Genomic DNA, 21,548 nt, shown 5'->3' with positions numbered 1-21,548 from the left:
TTCTTTCTTTTTCTTTTTTGAGACAGTGTTTCTCTGTGTAACAGCCCTGACTGTCCTGGCACTAACTCTTATAGACCAGGCTGGCCTTGAACTAAAGTGTGTGCCACCACCGCCCAGCTAGTTCTGATTTTTTTATTTACTTAAACCTCTCCTTTCCAACATAAAATAAAACCAGGCTGGAGCCTCCACTCACTGTGCAGTGATCCTGGGTAGTTTCCTGTCCCTGTTCATGGTATGGTCACCACCTCTGATCCAGGGACTGGGGTCCAGTCTGGCAGGCTGGCTAGAGAGAACACAGGCCATCTCTAACAACCTGTCCCTTCCATATCATGTTGTGAGATTCTGGACGAGAGACTCCCAGGGCTTAGGCTTTGCCTGCTGGATCTCTGAGGGCTATTCTGAGTCCCGCAGTGGTTAAGCAGATTCCCAGGCCTCCCCTTCTGTGTCCCTGGAGTTGCTGAATGATGGGCTCTGTAGTGACCCATTGACTGTCACTGTCCCTCTACAGGTACTACATGAGGCCGGTTGCCCCAGTCCACGTGGTTTCGGGTGAAGACGACCCATCACAGGACACTCCCGGTGACTCCTCGGTAGGCCCTGGGTCAGGAGTGATACACTTGGTGCACACGCCACCCCTGGGACCTATCCTGAAGAAGACAGCCGGCCTTGGGTTCTGTACTGTCTTCCTCTACTTTGTCACTGCCCTCATCTTCCCTGCCATCTCCACCAACATCCAGTCCATGCACAAGGGCACCGGCTCTCCGTGGACCTCCAAGTTTTTTGTGCCCCTCACCGTCTTCCTCCTTTTCAACTTTGCCGACCTCTGTGGCCGACAGGTCACAGCCTGGATCCAGGTACCAGGTCCTCGGAGCAAGGTGCTCCCCGGACTGGCACTGTTGCGTGTCTGCCTCGTGCCCCTCTTCCTGCTCTGTAACTACCAGCCACGATCACACCTGACTGTAGTGCTTTTCCAGTCCGACATCTACCCGGTGCTCTTCACCTGCCTGCTGGGGCTCAGTAATGGTTACCTCAGCACACTGGTTCTCATCTACGGGCCCAAGATCGTGCCCCGGGAGCTGGCTGAGGCCACCGGTGTGGTGATGTCTTTCTATATGTGTGTGGGCTTGATGCTGGGTTCTGCCTGTGCAGCCCTTCTTGAACACTTTATCTAGGAGGGGCAGCAAGAATGTGGGTACTGCGTGAGGCTTGGGCCCTTGGGAGACAGATGCACAGGGCGAGCCGAGGTCTCAGATAGTGTTAAGCAAAGGGCTGGTGTTTCGTTTGGTGCAGAGCAGAGCCCACTCAGGCTGCCTTTCTCTAAGGGTGCTTTTGAGCCACATCCTTGCACAGGATGGCATTCCAGACATAGACCAGCTAGGTGGCTCGTACCTGTAATCTCAGCATTCAGGAGGCTGAGCTGGAGGATTGCTGCGAGTTCGAGGCCAGTCTGGCTACACAGTGAAAACCTATCTCAAAAAATAAGCTAAAACAAACAAAAACCCCTGAGACATTCCAAACACATCAAGAGAACACTCCAGAGCCATTTGAAGGATACAATTGTAGCTAGGACACAGTGTTTGTTTCACGTTCACAGAGCCCTGACTCCTATCCCTAGCACTGCATAAACTGGACGTGTTAGTGAAAGCCTGTAATCCCAGCACTTGAGAGGTGGAAGCAGGAGGGTCAGAAGTTCATGGTCGTCCTCAGATACATAGGGAGTTTGAGGCCAAACTGGGCTACATGAGACACTGTCTCAAAAAAAAAAATACAGTTGTAAAGAGAGGGTATATTGTGGCTAATAAGTAGCCTAACTTATTATTAAGAAGTGTCTAACCAGTGCTGTCACAGGTCAGGACCCAGTCTCATTCTTTCCAACTGACAACAGGGTGGGAGGGAGAGAATCTTTAGTGGTCCCTATACTGAAAGAGACTCCTGGATTTGAGGTCCTCTCTGCAATTGCCAGTGCTTAGACTTAGAGCCCAAGTATGAGCTGATCCCCGGGGTTCCGTGGTTGAGAGTTGACCAGCCATCTGGAAAGCCCTACAAAGCAGGCTTCCTAACCCTCCCTGCTTGAGGCCTGGTTCTCCTGAATTCTCTCTGTGTCAGGGACTGAGCCTGGTAGGCTGGTCCCCAGATGAGGACCCTGTGACTCTGTAGCCTGTTTAGGGCAGGGGAAGTCTTTTTGACAGTCATGTTTACAGCCTGTTGGGGCTCTTGGTTCAAGGGCATAATAAATACTGGGGTTCTCGATGTGAGCTTTGTTGATATCTCCATCAGTTGATGTGGTGGCAGAAAAGAGTGTGCTAAGATTGGATGATTTGGAGGGATGTAGGGACAGGTCCAAGAACCTCCAAGGGCTTGGGGCGCACTACCTTTCCCTGTTGCTGTAACAAAATACCCAACTAAAGCAGCTTAAGGAAGAAAGGGTTTCTGCTGGCTCAGTCTTAAGGGGACCCAGTCCCTGTCATCAGGGTGGGAAAGGCACAGCAGTAGATGTGAAAGTGGCTGGCTGATCACCTTGTGTGCACAGTCCAGACCTTGGTCCACGTGTTGAAACTGTGCTGCCCACATCTAGGGCAGGTCTTCTCTTCTTAGTTGTATTCCTCCGGAAACATCCTAGCAGACACGTGTGTTTCCATGGCAATTCTAAGTCTAGCCTCATAGACAATGGAGATCAGCCATCATCCTATTGAAGAATCAGTAAGAGTGAGCCCCTTCCATGCTGAGCCAGAGGAGGCTAGCAGCAAGCCCTTCTAGAGTGTAGGCTTGTGACCTTGCTTGGGGCAACAGGTTCAGACAGCTGTGACCTCAGGAGAGAGGCAGGGACTCCCTCCTCCACCAGCCCACTGTCTGTACATCCTAAAGATCATACAACTACCAGAGAGGGAGGAAGCATGTGAGGTGAGGGTGGGCAGAAAGAGGTCCTGCCTAAGGTGTTGCCCAGCTGGGCCAGCTGTCACTTTTGCTGTCTTGGGTTTTGAGATGTCAGTGTAGTGCTGACCCTTGCTCAGCAGAAAGTGGGGTTGCTTTGTTCTGGTTCAGTTCCTGGCAGTTGCAGTTGGGGCAGTCTCAGAAGAGGACCTCCAGACTCTGTCACCCCACCCAGGAGACTATGTACCCTCACATTCAATATGTGTGGAGTGACATGGATGCCGAGTACTGGTCTGACAGATGACAAGGGCTCCTGAGAGACCATTCCTCTGGGAGAATTCCTCTGGCTTGGGAACCATGACACTTCAGCACACCAAGTGTCCTTTCTCAAGGTTCCTGCAGACAGAGAAGAGCTCATCCCCAGTCATGGTTACTCTCTGAGCCATGAGCCGATGGAGGAGCATGGGCTGGGGGTCCTGTAGATGCTGATTAAATGGGAGGCATTGTAATCCCCCCCAGTGGCATCAGCTTATGCTCCCTGCCGTCTTCTGCTTCACACTCCTGTTCCAACTGAAGGATGGGAGAAGACACCCTTGAGGGGGTTTCTAAATTTGAACCTAGTAAAAAACAAAACAAATGTAGTAAGAAGGCCGCTTGTTCGTTTCCTAGCTGCCCAGACGCCTGGAATAACCACACAGAAACTGTATTAATTAAATCACTGCTTGGTCCATTAGCTCTAGCTTCTTATTGGCTACCTCTTACATCTTAATTTAACCCATTTCTATTAATCTGTGTATCGCCACGTGGCTGTGGCATAGCGGGTAAAGTCCCAGCATATGTCTCCGGTGGGGCTACATGGCTTCTCACTAACTCCTCCTTCTGTCTCCCAGCATTCAGTTTAGTTTTCTCCACCTACCTCTCTTCCATGCACAGGGAAGTTCTTTAACCAATGGTATTCACAGTGTACAGAGGGGACCCACATCAAAACAAAGAAGAGAAAAAAAACAACCTTACCTTTCATCCCCCCTTCTCCTGTCCACCCCCCTTCCCTGACCCTTGTAATGCTGTGTGCTGTGGATGGTTTGGGATGTGGGTCTAACTGGTGACTCACTCCAACCTTGGGTATGCTAGAAGTGGGCCATATGGTTAAAGCAAAGCAGCAGCGTGGTGTGTGTGTGTGTGTGTGTGTGTGTGTGTGTGTGTGTGTGTTTGTGGCAGGGGTGGACTGTTCTTCCTTGCTCTGGTGAAGGGGTAGCTCTCAGGGACAAGGGTAGCATCTGAGTGGATGGGAAGGTGGTGTCAACTGTGGTTTGACAGCGTCCAGACAGAGGGATGAATCCATGCCCACTCTGGGTATAGCTGGCAGGGTTATCGCCTTGGGACTCACCTGAGTGGGTGTATTCCCAAAGAGCCATCCTTCTCAGAGAGGGGAGGGGGAAGAAAAGTGCAGTTCCAGGCGGGGGCAGACACAGGACTTCAGGCTGTGAGCGGTGCATGGGATTAGCTGCCTTTCTCCCAGTCTTGAGTCTTCTGACCACAGTGTCCTTGGATAAGCAGTTCGGACATTCAGGAATGTTGCTGTACAGGGGATTCTTCTATGTAGGTCTCCTGTCTTAAGCTGTAGATGAACTCAGTAAGGCTCAGAGAGATTAAGCAGCTTTCCCAGGGTCTCTCAGCTAATAAATAGCGTAGTTAGAAATCAAACCTAGTTCTTCCTAGACTCACAAGTCCTTACCCACCCTTCTCTCTCTCTCTCTCTCTCTCTCTCTCTCTCTCTCTCTCTCTCTCTCTCTTTCTCTCTCTCTCCTGGTTCATCTTGAACTTTCTCCATGGTTTTGTGTCCTTGAGAGAGGGTGTACTATGAAAGCCCAGCTTGGCTTCAAACTCAAGATTCTTCTGCCTCAGCCTCCCAAGCAGTAGGCTTAACTGCCTTTTCCTCCTTGGATCTTTATGTCCGTTGCTCTTTGCCATTGTCTGCCATCTGGATATATTGCTCAGAACCCTGGCCTGCTGCTGACTAAGTTGAACTGAGAGATGAGCTGGTTAGATCCCTGCTGGCCAGGGGCCACTTCAATCCTGCCCCAGCCCAGAGCACATCCTTATCTACTTGCTGGGCAAAGGATCTGAGATTGCTAAGGCACTGGCCGATTTTCTCCCGTGTGCCCTTCCTCCACCATACCAGCCACTGCCATGTCTGTCACTCCAGCATGGGCAGTGGAACGTGGGAAACAGTGTGGGTATAAAAAAGTTTCACACTCACTAGGCTGCAAGTCAGCCTTCCTGTATCTCAATTCATTGTCTCTAAGGACAGCAGTCAGTCCCATGACAGTCACAGTGTGACATGCCCACTTCCCATCTCCCCCACACTGGACATGGCAGCACACGTTACAGGCACTGTCGGCAGGTACACAGCTCCCTGCTCCCCCCGCCCAGCCTCAGCCACATGATAGATATATGAGTACCCTTTGCTTCAGACGGTGACCACCAATTAGCCTGCTCTGAGCTTGACTCCGAATGATGGTGGCAAAGATGACATGTTCTCAGCCCTCAGCAAACTTGGTTTTCTTCCACTTTTTGCTGCTTAGTCAGCTTGTTGCAATGCCCAGGAACTTCCCTCTGAGTGGCCGTAGTTTGCCCAGTGCTCAGTACTCACCCCCGCTCAGCTCCAGGCCTGGTGGCAGCTGTCTATGCCAACACATCCAATTCTGGGTCTGCCTCCCAGACACGCCCAGCCTGGAGTCAGGAGACATGGGAGCTGAGCTGCCGCTCATTCTGACCCACAGACAAGCCACCTCATTCACATTGCTAAGCCTAAGCTAGGAAATGGTTGTCTGCACCAAGAGCACAAACAAAACAAACAACAACAACAACAACAACAACAAAAAAAAAACAGGTCCCCATCCTCAGGACAAGAACTTGGCCATCGTACAGTCCAGTGGTGTGGATTTGCACTCTCTCCTCTTCCTGGCCATGTGATGGGCCAGTTCAGTGTCCACCTCTTGTTTCTCAATCTGTCACTGTGACTGTCATGAAACCTCTTGCACAGCCATTGTAAGACAATGGTCATGCACAAACTACATCAGACTAGCACCTGGTGCCCTAGATGGAATGTGGCCCCTACTCATAGATGGAAACCCTAACCCCCAATTCAATGGTGTCAGGAGGTTGGGAATCTCAAAGGTGATTGCCTAAAGGAGGTAGAGTCCTCATGAATGGGATCAGTGGCTGATGGAAAGAAGCCCAGGAGAGCCCCCATACTCTCCAGTGAGGATCATGGAAGAAGATGGTCATCGGTGAAGTGGGGAGCAGATGCCAGGACGAAACCTCCGCAGCCTTAGTGTTGGACTTCCTGGTCTTCAGAATGGTAAGGCATATCTTTCTATTGTTCAGAAGCCCCTAAGTCCACGCTGTGGTTTGTTTGATTTTATGTGAGTAGGCAGAGGCAGAAATGGGCACTGGAAATGAGGTGCTGCAAGGCTAGGCACTTTTATTCCGGGCTCTGGATGGCAGGGAGGTAAACACAGTGGCTAAAGCGCTTGCCGTGTGAGCACAAGGACCTGAGTTATGACAATGCGGGCCTCCCTCAGAACATTTGTCACCCTAGCACCATGGAGGCAGAAACCGGCAGGTCCACAGGGTCCGCAGGCCAACCAACCTACCTGTGCGGCAAGTTCCAGGCCAGTGAGGGACTCTGTCTCTCAAAGAGGAAAATGGGTGGTTTCAAGGTTGCCCCCTGGCCTGCATGCACACATGCTCACAGCACCCATACACACACACACACACACACACACACACACTTGAACACTCACATACACATATTCATAAGAACTGGGCTAGGAGTAGGGGCAAAGAGAGTTTTGTAGGACATGGTAGAAAAGTCCTATATTGCCACAAACACACCTTTAGAAGCAATTCTAGTGATGGTTCAGGGAGAAAAAGAAGTGGGGGTTGGGTTATACAAGGCCTGGATATTAGAGCATTCCTGGGTGATGCTGATGCAGTAATGGGTATCAGGCAAGCTCATGGCTAGAGTGGCAGCACCCTGCTGTACAGTGAAGACTGCACTGTGATGTGGCTCTGAGCTCTGTGAGGCCCAAAGGGTGGAGTGTAGTGGTTTGAATGACAATGTCCCCAATAGGTTCAGATGCTTAAATACTTGGTCCCCATTTGATGCCGCTGTTGGAATGTTTAGGAAGTTCATTCTTGCTGGAGAAAGTATGTTACCGGGGACAGAGCACTCTAGTACCCTGGGCATCATGCTTCCTGCCTCATTTGGGTCTTAATCTGGGGTTCCTGGGTAGGATGAGGAAGCCATGGAACCCCTGTGGTTATGGGCACAAAGTAGTGCCTTTGCTTCTCTTGGGATAGGCATCACGGCTTTCACCAGATCATAAAAGAGTCAACGATGGGGCATAGTGCCAGTGTGCCTGGGCACCAGGCTCCTGTAACCTACGTGGCTAGGCTTCTGCTCAAGAATGACTTTGAGCCTGAGTCCTTCCAGTTGTTCAATGACATTGGACACACCTCGGTAGCTCTGGCTCCTTGTGTGGCTGTCTCCATGGCTTTTTGTAAAGATTGAGTTGATCCACACATGGCTGGTCACCCAGGCTAGAGGGTCACTTGTCCTCCTCAGCACTGGTTCTGTAAGGAGGAACAATTGAGACAAGGTGATGACCTAGGTCCAGAGCCTTGACTGGCAGGGCTGGCAGGGGACATCGCGGGAGAGCGAGTCTGCTCTCTGCTCTCAAAGCTACAAGGACGCTCTCTAGGGAAACTAGAGGGTGAAGCAAATCTCCTGAAAGTTTCAGTTCTGGCCAAATGCTAAGATCCAGTCACCTCCCACACACTGTAGGAAGCGGCTCTGGCCCAGGCAGAAGCTTTGAATCTGAAAGAGCCTGGTAGGTGCCCCCGTGGCATCCTCCCGTGGCCTGTTTGAAGTCACCTGTCTGGTTTGATGTCTGAGAAACAAGGAACTGTCAGATACTGCATCCCACCTAGAGCAAGCAATAGCGTGGACACTTCAGAGGCGCCAACGTGGAGCCACAGGCATGCAGCTGGAGGCAGCAGAGGCAGCAGAGGCAGCCGAAGTTGAAGCCCTGGCTGCTGGCCTCCAGTCTGTGGCCGTTCCCACAGCAGCAGGTCTCATCAGAAGCCTCCGAAGCACTTGCTAGAATACAGAGGGCCTAATCCACCCGCAGGGCCCCATTTCGTAGCAGAGGTGGGATGACAAGTTTCTGGGTGTCACTAATGCTGCCTGAGGAGAACCACCGTTCTCCAAAAGATGGATGAGGGCTTGTCAGGAGTTTGCCCCTGGCCCGGGAGGCATGGAAAGGACTTCATCTGCTCCTGTTCTAGCTGAGGGCTCACCTGGAAAGTCCTTGAAGGAGCCGATGCATTCAGGACCAGTCAGCCTTCTGCAGACACAGTCACAGACTCAGGTGGCCTCTGAATTCCAACTGCCAAGTCCTGCCTCTTCATGTGCCATGCCCCATGGCTTTTCTTCTCCACCGGCACCCTTCCACCTGTTCCCCTCTCACCTGAAGCCTGAGGGGGGGGGGCTGAGGAAGGGTGGGGACTGAGGGGCAAGTCTAGATGCAGAGCTGTGATCTCACTCCTGGCAGGCATCGGCTGGAACTCGGGGCGGGCAGGGTGCAGGGCCACCTCCTGCGGTGAGAGGGGGTCACACCTCTTACCTGCTCTGTGGAGCTCATTAGCTGCTGAGGTGAGGCTCAGTGTTTCTCATTTTGCTGAGTCTTTGCTGAAACTCAAAGAGGGAAATGAGCCATCGCCACTCAGCAGACACTCTCTGAAACAGAAACCGAACCTTCTGCAGTTTCTAATAATGACCCGTGGACTAAAAATGCAGAAGTCTGGCCTCGCTTCTTTAAAGTCCGCTTTCTGAAAAGAGATGTCTGGAGCTCGTCTTCTGCTTATTAAACTCCCAGGGACAGAGTGGGAGGTCAGGTGCTCCCAACATGCCAGGCCAGTTGATGCCAGTTTAGGGCTCGGTGCCTCTTGGCTGTTGTGAGGAGGTGGGAAGTGATCCACTCCTTCCCCTGCCCCCCACTCCTTCCACCCTGTGGATAAAGCTCAGCCACTTTGAGTCTGGAAATGTAAGAATCAGGGAAGTTTAGAATTTGGGGATGCTGGATGAGTCACCAACCTCTGAAGCCCCAGGATCCTGGATTGTTAGTCTTGCATACTTGAAAATTCTGATCATGTCCGGACATCTTATGGACCACAAAGTGTGTAAGGGCTTTCTAGCTCATGCTGTGGTCACAGGGCCATTGGATGGTTCATCTTCGTCGTCAGTTTTCCTGGATTTGGGCTCACCTAGGAGACGCACCTCTGGGCATGTCTGTGAGAATGATTTGAGGAAGGCTCCCCTGAGGAGGGAAGATGCATCCCCAGTGAGGGCGGCACCATCCCCTAAGCTGGGGACTGGACATGAAGGAGAAAGTGAGCTGGGCACCAGCATTTATTTCTGTTTCCTGACTACAGCGGCAGTAAGACTAGTTGCCTCCCATTCCTGCAGCCATTCCTTCCTCAGCAGGGTGGACTGCATCTCCTCAAGCCAGAAGCCAACACCAGCACTTCCTTAATGTACCTTTTTGTCAAGCATTTGATCACAGCAATGAGAAGATAAAATTAACACAAGCCCTCAGAGATAGTTGTATCTTATCCCCTGGGCAGAGTTGTAGGACCAAAGGGACATGACAGCCTGGAACCCACAACCCTCTCCCACGCTGCAGCATACTCTAGTGCCCTGGGACACCTGAGTCCCTCGCCAAAGGTGTGAACCTGTGATGAGGGCCAGAGAAGGCCTTGTCCTATACGTATATCCCTATGGGCAGGCTGTGCAGGGCTCTCCCAGGCATGGAGGAGGTCTAGGGATGGGTGGAGTAGGTTGGGACATCCATGAGTATGCCTAAGAGACCCTTCTAGATGCAGAACTGAGCTCTGAGAAGCCAGAGACTATTTAAACAAACTCAACCTTCTAGCTTGTTGTAAGGGCTTGTATGTCAGGGTGGGAGGAGGCACGTGTGCCACAGGCTTTGTGAGTCACACAGTGGGGTCCATGGCTCCAGAGGCTTCTGTGTGTACTCTTGTCTGTGTTCTGAAAATCTTTGCATTACCAGAGGTTTCAGTTCTTCTCCCTTGGAGGCAGGCACAGCTCTTGTTCCCGCTTGGTCATTTTCCTCTCTGCTCTTTCCAGATGTGCAGAGCTGGACCTTGTTAGAGAGCGTATCCAGGATTACTGGAGATTAGCAGAGACTTGTGCAAGACCTTTCTTCTCTTCCTCGAATGCTTCTTTTCCTCTAGGTCAGTGGTTCTCAACCTTCCTAATGCTGCAGCCCTTATTTATTTATTTATTTATTTATTTATTTATTTATTTATTTATTTATTTATTTTGGTTTTTCAAGACAAGGTTTCTCTGTAGCTTTGGAGCCTGTCCTGGAACTAGCTCTTGTAGACCAGGCTGGCCTCGAACTCACAAAGATCCGCCTGTCTCTGCCTCCCGAGTGCTGGGATTAAAGGCATGCGCCACCACACTGTTCTTCATGTTGTGATCCCCCACAACCATAAAATTATTTTCGTTGCTAATTCATCACTGTAATTTTACTACTGTTATGAATCGTAATGTAAAGGTCTAAGATGCAGGATATCTGATATGTGACCCCCGAGAAAGGGTTGTTTGACCTCCAAAGGGGTCTTGACCCATAGATTGAGAACCGCTGCTCTAGGGACATCCAAGGCCGACGGTGGGCAGAGACTGTAGATCTCCCTTGGCTATGACTGGTTGCCATTTGCCTTTTAGTGGTATCTGAGTTCATTCACAGAAAGAGAACAAAGTTCCCTTGAGTTGGTCGACACAGGAGGCTCAGTGACACTGAGAAAAGCCGCTGGTACCATCCTGGTATTTGTGTGTCCAACCGGGAAGCCGGAGTGCTGCTACTTGGTCCCTGCCAGCCCTCATTTCCTCTGGGGGGCGCAGGGGGTGGTGTTCGGTGAGGGGGAAGGTCAGTGGGTGGAAGATATCAGCCAATGACTTCATCACACATGGTGGGGTCCCTTCTAAGCAGAACCTAGATCTCCCGCACTTCCTCAACCCATGGCACCATTACCACATCTTACTGCACATGTGAACCCTTCCCCAGCATCTTCTCCCTCTTTGGACACCCCTTTTGGAAACACAGACTCTGCTCTGGAAGTTGAGTGATTTGCCTAAGAAAGCCGGATGGGAACAGTGACTTCCTTCCTGGGTTCTCGAAGATGCCGCAGAGGCAGGTGAATGGCTTTGGGTACCTGTCACATACTAGTCTCTTTGTTGAGACAGCATCTTGCTCCAGTCCTGGCCTAAAATTGATAGAAATCCTCCTGACTTATCCTCCAAGTGCTGGGGTGACAGACATGAGCTACAATATCCAACAGGTGCCCATCAAATTCTGCGGACCATCTCCCCTGTAACCGAGGTACCAGAGGTGGCTCTGATGGCGAGCAAGGTGGTACGGGGTTAAGTGAGATGTCTGTGATGAACTCACTGGGGTGCACCCCATAGTTCTCACTAGATGCACAGGCCTAAGAGAACCATTGGAGATGCTGGAACGTGGATGTGAGAACTGGACTGTTCAATGCCTATTCTGGTCACTATTTCCCTGCATGGAGAGTCAGCATCTGGCTGTGCCTGAGTGACTCCTGGGAGAGAACTAAACCCAGAATCATAGCATCATCGCATGGAGATGGTAGCTTGTTTTCTAGTGTCTGAATTATCCACAGGAGAAACGTTCTAGTTCTTCTGGCCCCGTCTTAAAAATCTGTGTTCTTCCCCCACTTCTCTGAGGCAGAGTGGATATCTCATTGGCTGGGGATCAAGGATTCTGCCTACTAGTCCCTCGGACCTGCCTGTCTTTGCTCTCGTCTCTCCTGCCCCTCATCAGTGCTGGGATTATAATGCACACCACCATACCAATTTATTATTTACTTTGGGGTTTTTTTTTTTGTTTTTTTTTGTTTTTTTTTTTTGGCTTTTCGAGACAGGGTTTCTCTGTGGTTTTGGAGCCTGTCCTGGAACTAGCTCTTGTAGACCAGGCTGGTCTCGAACTCACAGAGATCCGCCTGCCTCTGCCTCCCGAGTGCTGGGATTAAAGGCGTGCGCCACCACCTCCCGGCTTACTTTGGTTTTTGAGACAGGGTTTCTCTGTGTAGCCCTGGCTGTCCTGGAACTCACTCTGTAGACCAGGCTGGCCTCGAACTCGGAGATCCACCTGCCTCTTCCTCCTGAGTACTGGGATTAAAGGTGCATGCTGCTGCCTGGACTTTTTTGTTTGTTTGATTGTTTTAAACAACAGCATACCACTGCCTGACTTTTTTTGTTGTTGTTCTTTTAAGCGACAAAAACATGGGTTCTGAGGATTGAACTCAAGTCTTCAAGTTTGCGCAAGTATTTTACCAACTGACCTATCTCCTGGGTCTAGATTCTTTCTTTTTAAGGGAGTAAACCCAGTTCAAGGTCTTGCTCTCTGGAATTGAACATAGTGTCATGTGTCTTTCTAAGGTTTCTTGTTTTCTGTTTATGACGGGTGCTATTGATCCTCTATTAATGATACACAGGGATTTTACATTTATTTTGTTAGGGGGGATGTGTATGTACCACTGCGTGAGTGTACAGGTCAGAGGACAACTCAGGTGAATCAGTTCTCTCCTTCCACTGCTTAGGTCCTGGGTTGATCAAACTTAGGTCATCAGACTTGGTGGTAAGCCCCCACTGAGCCATCTCTCCAGCCCATGTTCATAGGTTTTGTTTTTTATAAAAAGTGAATGTAAGTAAAACAAGGGAGCAGAAATATTCACCTATAAATACAAATGGTTCTTTCCCACTTATTAAAGTTGGTGTACAAGGTAGATTTTTATTTATGCATGCATGTTGCCTTAGCTAGGGTTTCTATTGCTCTGAAGAGACCATGACCACATAAACTTTTACAAAGAAAACATTTAATTGAGGGTGGCTCTCTTACAGTTCAGAGGCTCAGTCCATTATCATCGTGATGGGGAGCATGGCAGCGTGCAGGCAGACATAGTGCTGCTGGCTATACCTTTATCAGAAGGCAACAGGAAGTAGTGTCTGACACTTGGGGGTAGCTTGAGCATATATGAGACCTCAAAGCCCATCCCCACAGTGATACACTTCCTCCAACAAGACCACGCCTACTCCGACATGTCCATACCTCCTAGTAGTGCCACTCTCTGTGAGAATATGGGGGCCAATTACATTCAGACTACCACACATGTTCATATAAATGGTTCCCGGATATGGCAGATACCATTCTTAGGAGACCCAGACAGGAGTCTCCAAGCCTGAGTTTCAGGCATTTGGAGAGAACATATTGCTTTCTGCCCCGGACACTTGAGAGCAGCAGGCTGGGTATGCTCCCCTTTTGGGATTTAGGGTTCCAGGAGTCATCTTGGGGTTGCTTTCACTCTTTCCATTTGAGCTAAGACAAAGAAGACTCTCATTTTTCTCATATGTGCGGGAGAATCCTCCTGCCTTCCACAAGGTTGCTTGTGGGAGGTGGGTTGGGCACGCATCCTCACAGGTGTGTGCGGTAAGAGGCTGACAATTGAGGCCTCCCTCCATCACCTGGCCGAAGAGGGAAATTGGAGCTACTGCTGTCTGCCTGAGCTGCTCATAGTGCCCAAAAGGTAGGTCTTCCCTCCAGGACGCCACCACCCTGTGCTTGAGGGAAGAGAAGAGACAGAAAGAGACGTGGCTGACACCAGGACACCCAAGACTACACTTTACCAAAAGCTGGCCCTGATGCCCTAGTTGAAAAGAGGTCTCTTCACAGTCGTCATGGTGTTCACTTCCCCTTTGTGACACTATGCAGGTTAGTATTTCTTTGCACGAAGGTTTTTGTTGTTGTTGTTTTTGCAGCATTGAGGCTAGAACTCAGGGCCTCGAATGTGTTAGGCAAACACTCCACCACTGATCTACATCCCCAGCCCCGCCTCTGTCTTTTGTTTTTAAGTTTTAAAAATATGCAGAACAGAGTCTTCATAGTATAACCCAGCTGGCCTCAAACTCATGGGCAATGAATTTTCTTCCCTCTGTTCCCCAGGTGCTGGGATCACAGGCAACTGCTACTATACACAGGTTTGTGTGTTTCCATTTTAAACTTTTACCGTGGAAAGCATGAAGCACTTACAAAAGAAAAAAATAGGGTAGCGTGGTGAGCAACATGTACCTGTGATCCAGCTTCAACGGAACAGCTGTCTCTGTTATGTGTCTAGCCTTTGCACTCCCACCCCTTGCTATGGATGCCTCCTAGTTTCCCTTCCAAATATCTTGCTATGTATAACCTTTAAAAATAGAGGCCTCGTAACACATAAGCTTACACGCATGCCGTAAATGCATTTTTCCGAACCCACAGAATGCAGACCACCCAGGGTGCCGGCACCCGGAGTGCCAGGACTGTCAGCCACGGGCTGGGGTGATAATAATGTGCCACCGCAGCGCCGTCAGCTGTGGCCGATGTGTCACTGATGGCGGGTATCGATAGGTGGGCACCGTTGTGGGCATGGGTTAGGGGGTGGGTGGTGGGTGAGATTGGGAAGTCTCTGTACTTTCAATTTTGCTGTAACCTTGAAATGACCCTAAAAATCGTCCTTAAGAACCCAAAAGCTCACAATACCATCAGAAAATATTTAAAAATGAGCAACACTTTCATGAGACATGATTAGAATGTCTGGGAGTCTCTCCAGAGCTTTCTGTGTTGCTCTTGGCTGTCTCCCGGCACCTAGCAGAGTGGCTAAGAACCACTAAGTCCGCAGTAGTTACAGGCTAACGAGGTGAGTGAGTGGGTGTATGAAGAGCTGAGGGCCCACTGTGTCGTCTGTGACTGCCACCCCTGTCAACGCTTGCTTCTGCCATTGGTCCCAGGTCCCCAGAGTCTCTCATTCTGGAGGCCCGTCCCCTCCTCTGCCCACCTGTATCTTCTCAAACTCGCGTGCTCAGTGAGTGGCTAATCCTCTCCTGTGGCTGCAGCCAGCTCCTCCTGCGAGGCTAATTCCACCTTCCCACTTAATCATCATACTTAGCACTTTCAATGAGAGCTTTTCATCTCCGAGCCCCACGCAGGCATTAGCTGATTACTGTAATCTGTTTGACTCCCAAGGCATCCATCAGGAAGGCGGGAAAGGACCCAGAGCCTCCTTTCCCTTCCAGAAACTCAGTTTCCTCTCCTGTAAACTTGGGAGGCAATAGCTAACTGGCATAAGTGGTGGTGGGGTTAAGTCAGATGGAATCTGATAAGGGCCAGGCATGGCCCCCTAGCAACTAACGAACCCATGGCTGGGTTTGAATCCAGCTTCCTCCACTTATATTTCTGAGCCTCAATTTTCTATAAAACCAAGACGGTGCCTGCATCTGAGTTTGCCAAAAGGGCTAGGTGACATGCTATGCATGCGTGATGTGCACACACCATGCAGGGCTCCAGAGAAGCCTGGTAACCATTCTCAGAAGGAGATAAATGAAGGTGCAGGAGGCTGAGATGTTGTTCACCTAGGCACCAGTCCCTTCTTCCTGCCTTTGTGCCCCACAAATGCGGGGGGGGGTTTGGAATGTAAGATGCCCATCGTGTCCTCCGTGATAACCTCAGCAGATAGCCCTTGTCTATCCTGTGCCCAGGGCACCAGTAAAGACGGGCATTAGGCACAAGACAACTCTTAAGTCTGGATGGGTGGCATTGATTGTTATTGGTTTGTTTTTGAGACAGGATCTCATGTAGCCCAAGCTGGCTTCAAACTCACTATGTAGCAAAGACCGTCCTCGGACTCATGATCCCCCTGCTATCACTTCCCAGGGATTACAGGCAATTGTGTGACAGCATTTCAGGTTTATGTGGCACTGAGGACAGAACCTAGGACTTTGTATGTGCTAGTCAAGCGCTGTACCAACCTGCTACATACCCACCCTGGAGGACTGCACCGTCAATGAAGGAATCTCAGAACCTCTCTCTCACATCCAGAGAGGCAGGCCAGGGGTTATACATACCCACATCTTACAAATAAGGAAACCGAGGCTCCCACAGAGAAACACAACATCTGTAGAGACCAAAGCTGGAGCCGTCCCAATGCCGGTCTTTGGGGATGAAGAGGTAGGCCCCTGCCTCAGCTGACCCTTATAATGCTGCAGGGAGTCTGTGGTTGCTTCTTCCTCTGCTTGGGTCTGGAATGGGTCAGAGCTCAGGGCATCTGCTTCCAGTTTCCCAGAACTGCATCCCGGAATTCAGCCGGGTGTGGCCACCACCAGCTGCTGTGGTTGCAGATGGCAAATCCTAGGAGACAGGCACTGACCGTGTCCACAGGCATCCATCCTTGTGTGAGGTAAGAAGGGACTCTAAGATGGCACAGAGGCCTCCCCGAAACACTGTCTTATCAACCAGAGCTCCTGACCGGTACAGGGTCCACAGTCAGAGGATGAGCCGTAGGAACTCTCAGGAGCATTCTTAGGGGGAATCTCTGGGAACTGAGCCCTTGTTTGGTTGGTGGGAGAAAGTAAGTAAACGAGTTGTCGACCCATTTTCTTGATGTGCAACTGAGGCACACAAAAGTTCATTGACTGTAATTGGTACGGCTGCAGTTTACAGTCAGGCCTCTTCTCTCTGCTAGCCAGTGTAACAAGAGAAATAGCTGAAGTCCAGAAAAAGGGCATCAGCTTGCCCAGAGTCACACAGCTGACTAGTGACTGGGCAGAGAGCGAACCCAAGTGTCCAGACAGCCAGTCCCCAAATGAGAGTGCCTTAGGAGATCCTCAATTCCTATTTAGGGACAGGGCTAGAGACGGACCCAGTGTGGCTACAATCAGGGAACCTGGTGATTAGGGAAGAGGGTGAAGGACCAGTGGTGCTGGGGACACCAGAAGGGTGTGGTTTGGGTCCGGGTTTCTGTGGGAATTTGAATGTTCCTCCTATGGGACTTCCTTAGAAGCCAGCTCTTCACCCAGCCGCCCGGGGTGATGGTGCTGTGCAGCGCTCAGCGCTCAGTCTCCAGGTGGCGCCCTGCACTGCGGCTCTGAACTCCCCCAGAGACTGGCAGTTTGATGTTTTATCATTGCTGTCCTTCCCGGAATACAGGCAGACACAACAAAGGGGCAGATTCTCTGTGTGACATTGGGGATAAAGCTATAGTGCGTATCTTGAGAGGAAAAAAGCCAAACAAAACAGAAGTGAGTTCTAGGATGAGGTGTACGATGTGACTGTATTTATAAACAACTATTCTTTCAAATTTCAGCACATGCTCGTGTGTGTGTGTGTGTGTGTGTGTGTGTGTGTGTAAGCACTTCATGATCCCACTCCCCCTCTGATGGCTGCTTAGCAATCCTTTGAATTACTGTCCCCTCAGGGAGAGCAAGAGACCAGAGAATCCTCCAAGTTACTAGTGTGATCATATAGTCAGTCACCTTTTTACTAATGTCTTAGACAACAGAGGGACTTCAAAACACCCCAAATCTTGCACCCTCTTCCTGACTCATATCCTATGGTCACATGACCTCAAATTCTTGCTTTTTAAACATCAGGGGTTTTTTTGTTTTTTACACCCAAGGTCTTTGGTGTTTACTAGCATCTCGGTCTGCGTTGCTCCCGTTTCTTTTGTGAGCATCCATGCTTCCATCTGGGACCACTTTCCTTCTGCCTGGGGCGTACCCTTCATGTTTATTTTCAAATCTGAGTTATTCATATGGATCAAAAGTCAAAAGGACAGAAGTGTGCCGTGATGGGTTCCTCTCTCCAGTCCCTGCTCCCAGCTAAACACAGAATATTTTCATATGCACATAGAACAATCTTTGGGAAGGAACACATTAGTTCGAGAGCAGCCATTTGTGTCTGAAGTGATAGTGTGGCAATATATTCCTGTCTCCTGAGTGTAAAAAGACAAGGAGCCAGGCCCAGGCTTGGCAGCCGAGAGACCTGTTATTTTCTGACCTGTCCACAGTGCACGGGCTTCTCCGTGTCATACTGCTGGGGACCAGAAGGTGCAAAGTTCTCCAGTCCCGAGACAGCTGGTGGTCATGGTTTCAGTTTCATGAGCACTTGCTATATATGCTGAATGCCACTTTATAACCCCCCAGTTCCATCATCCTCATATCAGCTCTGCTACCATATCACCATTTTACAGCCGGGCAGACTGAGGCAGAGAGGTAAGTGAAGGCAGAGTCAGAGGTGTGATTCCAAACAATCGCATCACACTCTGATGGCTAATTTGGATATCACCAAGGAAACACAACTCCACGTCTGTGAGGGAGTTTATAGGAGAGGTTAATTGAAGTGGGAGGTGCACTCTAAACATGAATGGTACCCTCTCATGGGCAGGTCCTGGATGATGAAAAGGAGACAGCAAGTGGCGCAGCATTGTGGGCACCACACGGCCCTCCGCCCCGCCGCCATGACTTCCTCGCCATGATGGACTGTATCTTCAACATAAACCCTTCCTTCTAGTTTGGAATTTTGTCATAACTCCAGGCTAGACAGTTATCAGTTCCATTGTACAAATGAGTACCGAGGCACTCAAGGATTAGGCTGTGTATTCACAGTCAGAATCAGATTAGAACCAGAACTCCCACCCATGGCTCTGATGGTCAGAACCCATCCTCCTCATCCCAGGGCCTTTCCCATGGGGGAGCTTTCAGGAAGGCGGAGAAGGCAGCTCAGGATGACTGGATCTGAAGTTCCGTTCCTATGGCAACCCCTCTATCCCACCTTCAGGAATGTCTAAAGGTCAATGAAGTGAGGACCAGGGCCCATTGGGCAAGAGCCTGGAGTCATCTCCAGTTTAGTGTAACCCAGACTGTGACTCTCATTAGCTCTGCAGCCTCAGGAAAGCTGCCTTTCTGTTCCTTTGCTGCCTCCGTTCCCTCATCTATCAGTGTCTTTATCTGGTGAGCACTGAATGAGAAAATCCACACACAGCACTGGGAGCCATGCCCAGCACAAAATCCACTCTCCATCATTACCATTTTATTGGCTGTGCAGCTTGATATAGAACCTGTCCCTCTCTGGGTCTCAGGTTCTCCCCCTCTGAGTAAAGCCTGGGGTTTGGGATGGAGGTCATGGTCTTGAGTAGGGTCTTCCATTTTGATACCCTGTCAGTCATTAACTGGCCGGAGTTCGAACCTTCTCCACCTATCCTGGCGTTTGACATAACAGCCTTCCCCTGCTGCACGGAGGTGGCCTGGCTCTGGGCTTGCAGAACTAGGCACGTGTGGACTTCCTCAGAGTGAGTCTGGCCTGCGTTGATGTCTTCATGTTGATGTTGCTCCCAGCATGGAATGCTGGGGTGGGCACAGACAGACAAGGTACCCTCTGGGGTGGAGGGATGGGAAGAAGGGTCCCAGTTACTCTTGGCAAAGGCACAGGTCTGGGTTTCAAGGCCCTCTGAGGAGAAGCATGTGTGAGGCAGCCAAAGTGGAGCTGGGGGCTCCAGACCCACTTCCTCTCCATGAGTGCCCGGGGCACTTGGTGCCAGTCCTAGCCACTGAGCGCCATTCTGTGCCCATGAATAATTCATGGCCTCATGTGCCAATCCGTGCCAGCTTTAATTAGCTTCTAACTTTTTGTCATTCATTTTACTATGAACACCTTATAAATAAGTGATGGACCGGGGAACGGGAGTGGGGCAGAATGTGGGGGAAAGAGCCCAACTCGGAGGCCACAGAATGGATGGGGAGCCTCCAGGGTTGGGCCCAGGGAACCCCACACCTTAGGGGCCTCCTGGGGGACCTGTGTGCTGCAGCTGGGTGCCCCACCCTCTGTGGCACCCTCCCAAACCTGCTTCTTTGAGAGCTCAGTTGCTCCAGCTGCGCCCGGCGCTGTGGGCCCACAAAGCCGGCACAGGCACACACGTGTCTGCCTGCTTTATGATGGCAGGGGCCCCGGGAGAGGGACACAGTCTGGGGACCCAACAGGAAGCGGCAAATGGGATCTTGCCAGCTGAGGGGTGACAGTAAGAGGAGGGACGGAAAACAGTGTCTGTGGTGAGGTGGAAAGGGAAGCGTGACAGAGGATCCAGAGGAGGGGTGGCTTCAGGGGCTCGCAATGATGGTGGCCCTGAAGCAGAGGGGAGGCTGTTTAGCATTTTGCTTACAGAGTGCTTTAGTGTAGATTTTTGCTTTTTACCTGAACTACAGTTTAGGGTGGTGGTCAGGGACACTGGGGGGTCCCATGCACATTTACTGTTGGCCCAGGCGAGATGGCTAAGGCCCAGGTCCACTGTGTGGTAGACTAGTGGGGTTTGCTTCCCTTACTCCTCCAGGGGCAGCTGTGTGGCACAAAAGGACTTCGAAGGCCTCTATGCCAAGGCCCATCCCATCCAACCCTGGAGACTCAATGGACTAGAACAACAGATTCCATCTCGTTCATTCTTTCCTTCCTCCATCCAGTGTCTCTCCCGTTCCTTCCTCTCCCCTTCCCTGTCTCTCCCTCCCCTTCTTTTCCTTTCTGTCTTTATCCTCACACCATCCCTCCTCTCTCCCTGTCCTCTCTCATCCCCCACCTTTCCCTCTCCATCCTTCCTCCTTCCTTTCCTTTATTGTTCCCTCCTTCTTCCTGCCTGCTTTTCACTTCTCTCCTCCCCTCCCCTGCTCCACTCTTCCCTCCTTTCCTGTACCTCCCCCCCCCCCCCCCCCCCCCCCACTCCCACTTCTTCCTCTTTGCCTTTCCCCCTCCCATTCTCTCCCTCTTCCTTACCTCATGCTGAAGTGGCTGCAAGACACCCGGGCATCTGCTGTGCATGAGAGACACACACACTGCAGTGAGCTGGGGATGTAGCTCAGCGGTAGCATGCATGTAGTATGTATGTAGAGGCTCTGCTTTTGATTTCCCAATAAAAATCACATGCCTCCCACTATCCAGGAAGCCAGCCTGGGCCACCTGGAGCAGCACACATTCTGTCCTCCCCTCTCTGGCTTGGAGGCTAGCCGAATGCTGATGCAGATGAGAGCGATGGCTACAGGAGAAGCCTGGGCAAGATGTCCAGGCATGAGGCAACCGGCATGGCCTCTATGCCTTTGTTTTTCTCCTCTTGAATTTTAAAGACAACAGCCAGGTCACTGGGGCCACATTCTTCATGCTCACTAGATGGACACTGGGCCACACTGGCCAGTGTGTTTGTACTGAGTACTCCTCCCTGGCTCCGAGTCTCCCACAAACACCTTGCCCTACCTTTGGCTGCATCATCCTCAAAACTCCAAGACCACTACCCTACCCCAGGGTGAACACAGCTGTCATCCCCCCGACCCCCAGGAGAGTCCACATGCTCACTTCCAGGCCTTTGTCCCACCTCACAACATCCAACTGACCAGACATTGGAGCTCAGTTCCCCTGACTCCTGATTTATCTAAAGCTGAGCCAGGGCACCCAAGAGCATCGCCCCAGCTTAGCTGCTCAGTGGCTTGCTTGGCTCTACTCTGCCACTCATGGGGAGGGGGCTCCTGCTCTCCTTCCCAGAGAGGCAGTCTCCTGAAAGCCCCCTCAGGAGCCAGCACCGGTCCTTGCCATCATTCACTGTCCCCCACTTGAGCCGGGGACATGGATTCTCCTAGACACTCACCCCGTCATGGCCTCTGTCAGTCCTGAGTTGTGTGTGTATGCATTCATGTGCGTATACATGTGTTCTCGGACACC

At 50.9% G+C, this 21,548-nt stretch overlaps 1 protein-coding gene across 1 annotated transcript in view; it reads left to right on the top strand.

Annotated features, from left to right (window-relative positions):
• Slc29a3 (solute carrier family 29 member 3) overlaps positions 1-3,552 on the top strand; it is a 33,138-nt gene extending 29,586 nt beyond the window's left edge. The window contains exon 6 of the mRNA XM_013351144.2: positions 509-3,552. Within this exon, the coding sequence (XP_013206598.1) occupies positions 509-1,172 (664 nt within the window). The 3' untranslated portion in view covers positions 1,173-3,552. The remainder of the gene's footprint in view (positions 1-508) is intronic.
• The last annotated feature ends 17,996 nt before the right edge of the window (positions 3,553-21,548 follow it).

This window comes from Microtus ochrogaster, linkage group LG2 (assembly GCF_000317375.1).
Source record: "Microtus ochrogaster isolate Prairie Vole_2 linkage group LG2, MicOch1.0, whole genome shotgun sequence".
Classification (NCBI taxonomy): Eukaryota; Metazoa; Chordata; class Mammalia; order Rodentia; family Cricetidae; genus Microtus; species Microtus ochrogaster.
This window is presented reverse-complemented; position numbering and strand designations above follow the sequence as displayed.